Raw genomic sequence first — 10,224 nt, forward strand, 5'->3', positions numbered from 1 at the left:
ATTTTTCTGCTGGCACTGGCAGCTACTGTATGCAGCTGTTTAGTGACACACTGAAAATGGAATTTCTCCAGCCATACTGGAACACAGAGGACCTACATGAGTCATATAGTCACTGTTATGCCCACACAACAAATGCCCTGTGGACAAATATTTACTAAACATACAAAATCTTCACTGTGCAGTGAGTTGAAGAGTGAGGAAATGCTTCATCTGAGCATGAGGTTCCAACTCTGATCTTTACACTTTTCTTGCACAGATGTCAGTTTAAAAGTCATGTTGCTATTCTGGATCAGTATCTGACCTCTGGCCTTCCCAGACACCACATGTCCCAGGATAGAGGCCTGGCTCTATTGGTCCTCCCAGTGTGTCCATCAGAGTATGAAGGCCTCTCACAGGGGGAAAGTAAAGAAGGCCTGTCTGCTAGGCATTGCCATGATCCAGGTTGCTATAAAAAGGATGTGGTATGCTGCCTTGGGCTTACTGTTGGTCAGCCAGAGTGTGTGTGAGTGTCCACAACTTAGGAGGGCTGAGGGCTCTGTGTCTGGTTTAAGTAAAAATCTAGGGAAATAGTATTAAGCATGGCTGCCGCCCATCGTTTGGTTATTGTCCGCCACGGCGAAAGCGCCTGGAACCAAGAGAACCGCTTCTGTGGCTGGTTCGATGCTGACCTCAGTGAAAAGGGAGTGGAGGAGGCCAAGCGTGGTGCCCAGGCTATCAAGGAGGCAGGCATGAAGTTTGATGTGTGCTATACCTCTGTGCTGAAACGTGCCATCAAGACCCTGTGGACCATCATGGAGGGCACAGACCAGATGTGGCTGCCTGTGATTCGTACCTGGCGTCTGAATGAGCGCCACTACGGAGGCCTCACTGGGCTCAACAAGGCGGAGACGGCTGAAAAGCACGGTGAAGAGCAGGTGAAGATCTGGCGTCGTTCCTTTGACATCCCACCTCCACCCATGGATAAGGACCACCCTTATCACAAAATCATCAGCGAGGTGAGACAAATGCAAAGTAGCTTAGCTTAAAGAGCTCCAGAATTTGCTTGAGAGTGCTGTCAGTTATTAAGCTTTTGTACTTTGCGGTGTTGTTTTTGCCTCCAGTCTCGGCGCTACAAAGGCTTGAAGCCTGGTGAGCTGCCCACATGTGAGTCACTTAAAGATACCATTGCCCGCGCTCTGCCTTTCTGGAATGAAGTCATTGTTCCTGAAATCAAAGCTGGGAAGAATGTCATCATTGCTGCCCATGGGAACAGCCTCCGTGGCATTGTCAAGCACTTAGAGGGTAAGCACTGTGGACAAAGTTTACAAAAAGAAAAGAATGAGAAGGTCGGACACAGTAGATAGAGTGACTTAAAAAATGACACTGCAGAACACTTAACAGTGAAATTCTTTCATGATAGCCAAAGACTTCTGCAGAAAGTTGACCTGAATAGCCAGTGTCACACACTTACACAGACTTTACACACATACAGACAAGAGTTGTGGATTGTCTATAAATAGCAGCAGAGGCTCACACCAGATCTCAGGGACAGGGTAGAGGGTCATGAGCTTGGTTCCCATTACAGTCACGACCTTTATGTAGAAAGGTTGTACTTTTTCAAGGAGCAGCCCAGAGACGGATAAGGGTTTTAAAGAGCTTCAAGGGCAATAGTAAATGTCAGATAGGAGTGGCAGGTCCAGTGTTGAAAGACAGATGCAGACCTGAGGGAACTTAAAATACACTGAGATATAAAGAAAACATGCTTTACTTTTTTTTTCTGTTGTCCATCTGTTGTCCTGTCTATGTTGCTGGGATTCTGACAGACTTACAGTACAGTGTATTGTATCAGTTACAGCCCTCTGATGCTGATCTCCGCATGTCTTCATCTGCTCTGTCTGCTTGCATCACCAGGTATGTCTGATGCAGCCATCATGGAGCTGAACCTTCCCACGGGAATCCCAATTGTGTATGAGTTGGATGCCAACCTGAAGCCCATTAAGCCCATGTCTTTCCTCGGTGATGAGGAAACTGTAAAGAAGGCCATGGAGGCTGTAGCTGCCCAGGGCAAAGCGAAGAAATAAGCCAGACTCCTTGCAGAGGCAGAAAAAGAGACTGTTACCCACCTTCAACCTTTTCCTCTAATCTATTAGTAGATCCTTGTTGTCCATTCCAACTGGGGAAATGTTTAATGGTTCTTTTGGAGACAGGCCACTTTCAGCCCATTAGCTTACTGTTTGCTTAAATGACAAACACAGGGATGACCTTTCAAAGCAAAACTGCAGGGCCTAACATTTGATGTCATCACACACCACTCAGTCCTTTGTGGCCAAGCCCTATCTTGTGGGCCCTCGCCAACCTGGCGCAACCAATAAAGAAACCATCTTTTTATGTAGTGCTGTATCAGTTTCATTGTCTTCCTTATCTTCTTGCACCTCTTTTCTCTTTTTGTGTCTTTAAATTACATCGTCATCCTTATCTCCCATCCTTCTTCCCTCCCTCTTTGAAAATCCGAGCTTTCAGCAAAGTGCTAAAGGTGCTGTGAAATCTTATCCAGGAGCTGTAGCGAGGGGGGGAGGGGGGAAGAGAGCGAGAAACGCAGCCTAATGGATAAGTCAATGGGTTCAACCTGGCAGCACTCCCATTATGAAGGAATATGCTTGCTCATCCTCCACCCCAGTCAGATCTCACTGAAAAACGAACACACGCAATAATTTTAAACAGGTACCTATTGCACTTAAGGCCCAGGTAAGAGTCAGTACAGACAAGTGACTGCAGTCATTGGGAGAAACATAAATGCAGACATTTCCAGATTTTTCTTGAAGGTTTTGGGTGGACTTGTCCCTTTTGACAAAGTGTTATTGAAAATTAATGCAAATTTATTCCGAGTGCCTTTTTTGTGCAGAAAAACATTTCTATCCTGATGGGAGCAGTGTCTTCTAGGATGACAATGCCTCAGTTTACACAAGCTTGCTGAACTGTTCAGTGAGTATGACAGTGACATCATCATACATCATCTTCTGGCTTCCCCCATCAATAAATCTCCACACAGTGCAGCACCATAGGAAGATGCTGAACTGTCATTTTGGCCAAACCCCAACCAAGACAACCTTTGGAAGAATGGTTCATCCCTGTACAAGTTGTTTTCATGGCTTAATAGCATAAGACGCTTTGTCATCTTCCTGCAAGTACATCCAGACTGTTTAGTTGTCCCCTTGAAGTGATTTTATGTGAGGAGAAATTCTTCAGGCCTGCGACAGCATTCGAATGCAAGCCTTTGTTTTTTTTCACAAAGTTACACCACAGTAACATTCTTTTTGATTGTCGCACATTCTCATCTTGTTAGCAAACTGAGGTCAGAGTATGGAGTGCTGCTAAAGAGAAGGCTGAGTGCTTAACATTACGGTATAGGGAAGCTTGAAATCCTAACCTTCTAATCAGTCATCCAAATGTTTCTGAATGAATGTTTCTGCTACTATTGCCCATAATATGGATCGCCACTGTGCGCACTAAAAACAACATATAGCTTTTTAGCTGAACCAAATCAACTTAAAGTTGACCTTCACTTACATTATAAATATGATTTTGCCTGTGTTCTACCTTCAATCATCAAAGCAATCCCTTCTCCTCTTTCATTTGTGCTATCATAATACAAGACCCATGAATTAAGTACCGCACCATTCCTCACAGGTTTATTTTGAGATCGGCGTGGTCAGTTTACAGACATTTTTTCTCACTTTAACACAGTGCTATATTAAACCATTAAAAAACAAACATTAAAAAAACAAAACAACACAATATGCAGCACCATAGTTTTAAAGGGCAGCAAATAGAGAAGGAACACTGTAGTGTTGTCATGACACCTACTGGCTAAATAAGAGACTGAAGGAAAACATAAAAGGGGCTGTTTTGCCATTTCTACAACGTAAACCCTGAGGACTAGGAATCTAAATACACTGACTGAACGTGGTGTTAGGAAGCTGCTGCCTTGTCCACAGAATCGTTTTACTATTATCAAATGAATTATTTTCATTAATAAAACAACAGCGTCATCAAAATCCTTTAGAAAGGAGCCTGAGGGGCACACAGGCAACATAAATCAGATAAAACTGACTTCAATGCACACCAGGACATTTGGTGTAGTCACTGTTCACACAGGATCAGGGGCACTATTTTTCTTGAGGGACTTCATGAAGTTCGGCAGAAATGTTATCTTATAAGGATTCTTCTTGTAGTCAACAGCTCTGCTTGTTTCTTCCTTTGATCTGTCTACATACTCTGCAGCAGTTGTGACATTTCTTTCTATGTTGTTGATTAACTCGCCCTGGGAGAAGAAAAAAACATGAATGTCATTCACAAATATGTTACATTAATCTTCATTAAACATTCCCATGCGAGGTAGCTTGTTTTACCTGGAGTTCCAGCATCATGGCAGTGTCAACAAATATCTCGTGCAGATCTTTAATGCTGGACTCGAGGCAGAGGATTTCCTGATGGCGAAGTTCAATCTCAGTCAAAGCCTGGCTGGAAATCTGACTGTCAGAGGTGATCTGCGAAAGAGAAAATGCTCAAGCTGTGTTTGATTTATCATATAAATGGCTTCAAACCTACAAAAACTGCTTATCTGAGTAACCCCCCAAAAAAAAATGTTGGATTCCACTCACATCAGATATGAAGATGGCAAGATTGTCACGTTCCAACATCTCCTCCAACTCTTTACCTGTAGTGCTTTTATTCACTGAAAGTAACAAAAGATACTAAATAAGTTTCATCATGTTTGTGGAACTTAATTTATTGAACAACAACTAAATAAATAACAGACAAAGAGCAAGACTTATTTTGTGCTGCCAAGGATGCCAGTTAGATAGTCACCACAGGATGGCGCAATTACACCTCAACTTCTACTTACTGCTATAATGATTTACATTAGTCTGTTTACTAAACGTACTACTGCACATTTAAATTACAGTGTATCGTACTGTGGAGCAGCTTAAGTACTACACTTAAAAACAGTTTTCACAGATACACTGCACCCTGTAACTATTCTAGATGTCATCATGGGGAACCGCATGTATGAGTGCTTATTAAACAGAGGTTCACCCTGCCAGCTGCTTAGTACAATATTAATTGCAGATTTGAAGGAAAAAAAATCAAATTTAATGGCATTAACATACTGGCAATTACCATAGCATACCTGCCACCTTTATAGGTACACCTATTCAACATCTTTTTAACATAACTCTTTATTCAGCCAATCACATGGCAACGCAGTGCATGCATTTAGACATGCAGACATGGACAAGGTGACCTGTGTTTGAGCATCAGAATGTGGAAAAAGGTGATTTAAGTGACTTTGAATGTAACATGTTTGTTGGTGTCACACTGGCTAGTCTGAAACTGTTGATCTACTGAGATTTTCCCACACAGCCATCTCTAGGGTTTTTTTAGGGAATAGGCCAAAAAAATACCCCATGAGTTTTCTGGGCAAAAATGCCTTGTTGATGCCTGAGGACAGAGGCAATGGCCAGACTGCTTCAAGCTGATAGGAACGCAACAGTAACTCAAATTATCATTCTCATTACAACATGCAGAAAAACATCTCTGAATGTAGAACACATAGAACCTTGAATGTGATGGGCTGGCAGCCATGAAGAATTAAGGTGAAAGTTAGTCCAGTCTCTTTATTAGATAATAATAAAGTGTATCTAATAAAGTAGTTTGTGAGTGCATGTAAACTGTAAGGCAGCACTGTTTTTAACAGGAATTGAAAGGACAGTTTGCTTTACTGTTTAAATGTACAAAATAACTTCAGACTACAAAAGGAGAAAAAACTGTGAACATGACATATAATAGAAAGCTGGTTATAATACTGTGAAGTAGTGAGTCATGAGAAAGAACAATGAACCTGACACTTATTTACAATAGAGCTCTGACCATAAACTGTAGACTGTAAATTGCTGCTCCAAAATGACACCAGCTTATTATCCAAAGTGCTATTACTATGCAAACACCCTCACAGTGACTTACACTAGTGTAGGTTTTCCTGCTAGTAAAGCATTGGCAGAAGCGCCCTCCATTCAATGCAGTATGGACTGGTGTATGAAATAAAATCCATTTACACAACCTGACGTGAGGGTGAGGAGGGACAAGTGCTCCCTTTTAGATTTGGCAACTTACCAATCTCCAGCTGTCTCTGAATTTTTGCCTTGCATTTTTCTCTGAAGGAAATTTGTGCCTCATGGTAACCCTTCATGACTTCAGCAAACCACCGAGTCAAGTACGAGTGCTGTTGAAAGAGAGCCAGAGAATGAAGTGAATCAATTCAAATGTCAATAAAGAGACCTCTGTCAGGAGTAATTTTGCCGGGCGTGTTTGAAACTGCAAAGGAGTGTCAGACAATCATTTTGCACCTGGTTTGTGACAGGAAATAAAACTATTTGCACACCTGGTTATTCCTAATACGTTGGGCTACTGTAGCTCCGGTCTCATCCCCAGGCTTCTGCATTGCTGAAAAACAATCCGATCTAACATGAATACAGGACCAAGTGGAAACTAAACAAAGTCTGCTATGTCACAGTCCTTTTCTGCAGTTACAGTAAAGAGCTCAGTGTTGTTGTCAGCTTGTTTACAAAAGGCATGTTGAGTGGGCTACACCACACTTCCTTTTTACACATTTACAAGTCAAATCCTGTGTTACAAACTATTCCCACTGTATGAGGAACTCAGCTGCACTGATCCTCCCCATTTCATTATATTAAACAATAACAACACAGCTAAATATGCATTATTCATTTAAAAAAAAAAGATAAATTTTATCTAACTGCACTGAAGCATGCCAAAAACTTACACTGCATAAAAGCTAATTTTGCAGTGCTTTACAAAAAAATGTGTCCACCTACATTTTAGCCTTGCTTTGATTAACTTAGCATTCTTCTTGGTCTCATTGTTCAGCAACTCCAGCTCATCTTTGTTTCCTGGGAAGAACAAAACAAGTTCAGTCCACAGAGGAAATAACTACTGTGTGTGGTGAATATCACCACAGACAGACACCACGGGTGTCAAAAAGGATTAAGTTTTATATATAGTGATTTTGTGATGTTCATATTATATCTGCAATTTTAAAAACAGTTGGTATGTTGTACAAAATGTGAATAAAAACAGAATGCATTGATCAGCAAATCTGATAAACATATTTTATTCATAACAGAAAATGTACAATTTAAAATAAACATTACTCATTTTATGTCTCAAAATTGGGATAGGACAAGAAAATGTTAAAAAAAGTTAAATAAAAGGTAAGTGGTACTAAGAAGAAAGAGCTGGGGAACTGACACTGGGTCAGTAACATGAGTAGGAATAAAAAGAGCATCTTAGAGAGGCCAGTGAAATTGCATTTTTGAGTATTAATATTGTCTACTCAAAAATAAACTACAAAATGCACCGCTGCTATAAGCACAACAAGTCATTTCTTAATAATGGTGTGTAAAGAATACCACCACAAGCTGGAGACGGTTTAATTTGAGGTACCTAGTGACCTTTTGCACGCTACACTGTTATTATCTCCATCTGTGGGTGTATATGTGTGTGAGTATATGCAGATTTTGAAGCTATATCTAAACTTCCTAAGCATGTTGATCTGTGTAACATTTACCAAGTCTGTTGCTGTACAAACAGCTGCAGGTGTGTTTGTCAAAGGCTGTTTAGACTCTTTGTTGTGTGTGTTTCTTGTTGCTGTTGTGTGACAAGGAGAATTTGAGACCGTTTGAACGCTTCAGCATAACAACAAAGAATTCACTTTTGTCCTTGCTTCTTTTTGAAAATAAAAATAAAAATCAGCACTTACTCTTGTCTTGACTCGGAAAAGCAAGGATGGCAGCTTGTCTTCTCTCCACATCCTCTGCTTGACAGGAGATTTTTTCAATGAGGCCTCTCACCTCCCCCACCTACACATGCATGGATGCAAACACTACTGTTACACAGCTTGGAACACACAACATGAAAATATTATATGGGGTATGGTGGTGGGAACTGGTCTGACAGCACACATGGTACTTTGCTTTTGTGAGGCTAACACATTTCTAGCAAAATGAACACACGTTTATCAGACAACCCCTGCCAGAAATTACACATTTAAATGTAATTACACAGTCTATGACAGTTAACCTATGTATTAAGTATTGCCTTTAAAATATTGTACATATGAAATTTGAGCTATTTCAGAAAGAACAGCGTAGCTCAAAGCTGTGTCATGTTTACCGTTTTGAAAAAATCCTCCATGTCTTTCGTGGCCGTCATTTCGTCCTTTTACAGGTGAGGAAAAATGACATTAATCCGTTAAAGAGATCTGAAAAACACCACCTTTACAGGGAAAATCCCTTGAATGTTTTAGCATTAATATCTAATACTAAAAAACAAAACACAAAGCGCGCTGCTGGTATAAGCGAGACAAACTGGATGTAGGCTTTTTTCCGAGAAAGTTTTTTAACTTTAAAAACCTTTTGAAAACCTACCAAACGGCTAACACACGGTCGGCATTACGGTGACTACAACGACAAAAAGAAGAATCCCTCGTAATACTGTTACTTTCGGTATTGGCGATAAGGCTCGGCCTCACCTGCTCTCTGCCCTTCCTCTTGTTAGCACAGTTCGATGAGCTCACCTGTGTAATAAAGTGCGCTGGCACGCAGGCGCGTTACCGTCACAACAAAGCAAACAAAGAGCCTGTCCTGCGGCTAAAGGTACTGTACTTCCGGAGCAGGTGTGGGAGTGATGCACCTGCCGTCTGTTTACTGTAGTTCACCGAGACTTAGCATTAGAACTATACCAGGGAGTGAGATTTAGGGGATTGAAAGGCTTTTCCTACACGGGAGTTAACCAGTACGAATCCCAGTGCTAACATACTGTATGCTGTGCGGTTAACTGCAGCCAGGGCATAGCTTGTAATTGGCCAATACCCACAAACACCTTTACAAATGTTTGGTAACAAGGCCTAGCTAACTGGTTTTAATGGGCAGGTCTTTTTGTCCCCTTCAACAATTACTCAAATCACACTGGAATGTGTACATACTGTACACAGAATAGTTTTACATCGAGTGCACTCTACTTCACTGAAGAATGTAACCATCACAGTGCACCAAAATGTTTAAATTACCTCATATGAAATAGAAATGGTCATAGAATAACAGTATGTCCACACACACACACACACACACACACACACACACACACACACACACACACACACACACACACACACACACACAGCTGATATCTCCCCCTCTGCTTCCTCACCCAGCGTCACTTGCCACTTCCCTCAGTATCTGTTGCAATTGTTCACACAGGATGAGTGTTAAAATAATAATACATGCAAGAGTTCAGGGAGCTTTTCTCTAGAAAAAGCATGGTATTAGGATGTGTCCACTTATAGAAAATGAATACATACAAGTTTTCTTTGTCAAAAACAAATAAATAAAATAGCTGGGCAAAAAGTATTCCCTGGTGAGCTGCAGAAGACCTTGCACTGGTGAGGGCAGCCTGGCTCCTTATTTACAGGTCATAAGGGTTAGCTAAACCATTTTCTATGTCCTGTTAGCTGCTTCAGCTAACCTATAGCTTCCTAGTAATTTTTAAGTAAATGAGAAAAAAATCCCTCCCTTTTTGAATTGTTTTTTTTTTGTTTGTTGTTGTTTTATTAAAAATTGTATTTGACTTTTGGATGAGCCCCCAGCTGTGGTTGGCTCATTGTATTATCCAGCCCCAAATTGCCCTATTGAAAAAAAAAACCCTGCCCAACATAAACACAGCAACCGATAATCCTAATTTATCATATTACAGTGTCATGACACTACTTATCTCTTCTTAGTCTCTTTTGCGTGGATAGCAGAAACAGGTTAACATTACTTTCATATCATGTGCACATATTAATAATTTGTCCATCAAGAGGAAACGAAAAGAATGTACTGAGTAAACTCATAATGATTTCCGTGACACCTTATATCATTAAGAAGTAGCTATGTCTCAGGAGGACACAGGCTATTAATCTGGAAGTCATGGTCTGATCCAGTCTGGATGTTGGAGTGTCCTTGAACATGACAGGCCTAATGAACCTCAAAAATGTTCCAAACTTACCAGAAACTGCAATGAATGTTAAAAGCATAAGGCATAAAGGGAATTTAAGTGGTAAGAAAAGTAAATGGATGAATAAATAAATAAACAAATAAATGAAATTTCAGTCCAGTTAGAGTTAGC

At 40.7% G+C, this 10,224-nt stretch overlaps 2 protein-coding genes across 2 annotated transcripts; one reads left to right on the forward strand and one right to left on the reverse strand.

Annotated features, from left to right (window-relative positions):
• The first annotated feature begins 463 nt into the window (after positions 1–463).
• pgam2 (phosphoglycerate mutase 2 (muscle)) lies at positions 464–2,371 on the forward strand. The gene is made up of 3 exons (XM_005729266.1): positions 464–995; positions 1,101–1,281; positions 1,891–2,371. The coding sequence occupies exons 1-3, from the start codon at positions 579–581 to the stop codon at positions 2,058–2,060; spliced, it is 768 nt and encodes a 255-aa protein (XP_005729323.1). The 5' UTR covers positions 464–578; the 3' UTR covers positions 2,061–2,371.
• A 1,283-nt stretch (positions 2,372–3,654) lies between these two features.
• On the reverse strand, positions 3,655–8,647 carry LOC102193934 (syntaxin-2-like). The gene is made up of 9 exons (XM_005729267.1): positions 8,591–8,647; positions 8,233–8,277; positions 7,820–7,919; positions 6,876–6,950; positions 6,422–6,483; positions 6,154–6,262; positions 4,641–4,714; positions 4,389–4,526; positions 3,655–4,300 (listed from the first exon to the last, which is right to left on the reverse strand). The coding sequence occupies exons 2-9, from the start codon at positions 8,269–8,271 to the stop codon at positions 4,127–4,129; spliced, it is 771 nt and encodes a 256-aa protein (XP_005729324.1). The 5' UTR covers positions 8,272–8,277; positions 8,591–8,647; the 3' UTR covers positions 3,655–4,126.
• Between the last annotated feature and the right edge of the window lie 1,577 nt (positions 8,648–10,224).

The sequence above is a fragment of the Pundamilia nyererei genome, unplaced genomic scaffold (genome assembly GCF_000239375.1).
Source record: "Pundamilia nyererei isolate P.nyererei 1_Seehausen unplaced genomic scaffold, PunNye1.0 scaffold00032, whole genome shotgun sequence".
NCBI lineage: Eukaryota > Metazoa > Chordata > Actinopteri > Cichliformes > Cichlidae > Pundamilia > Pundamilia nyererei.

Excerpts from the sequence above, each read along its gene's own strand:
- LOC102193934 (XM_005729267.1), bottom strand. The coding sequence starts at position 8,271 with ATGACGGCCACGAAAGACATGGAGGATTTTTTCAAAACG. Across the intron at positions 4,527-4,640 it reads TTGCCATCTTCATATCTGAT|ATCACCTCTGACAGTCAGAT; the intron begins GTGAGTGGAATC and ends TCTCTTTCGCAG. Across the intron at positions 4,301-4,388 it reads CCATGATGCTGGAACTCCAG|GGCGAGTTAATCAACAACAT; the intron begins GTAAAACAAGCT and ends TTCTTCTCCCAG.
- pgam2 (XM_005729266.1), top strand. The coding sequence starts at position 579 with ATGGCTGCCGCCCATCGTTTGGTTATTGTCCGCCACGGCGAAAGCGCC. Across the intron at positions 996-1,100 it reads ATCACAAAATCATCAGCGAG|TCTCGGCGCTACAAAGGCTT; the intron begins GTGAGACAAATG and ends TTTTGCCTCCAG. Across the intron at positions 1,282-1,890 it reads CATTGTCAAGCACTTAGAGG|GTATGTCTGATGCAGCCATC; the intron begins GTAAGCACTGTG and ends TTGCATCACCAG.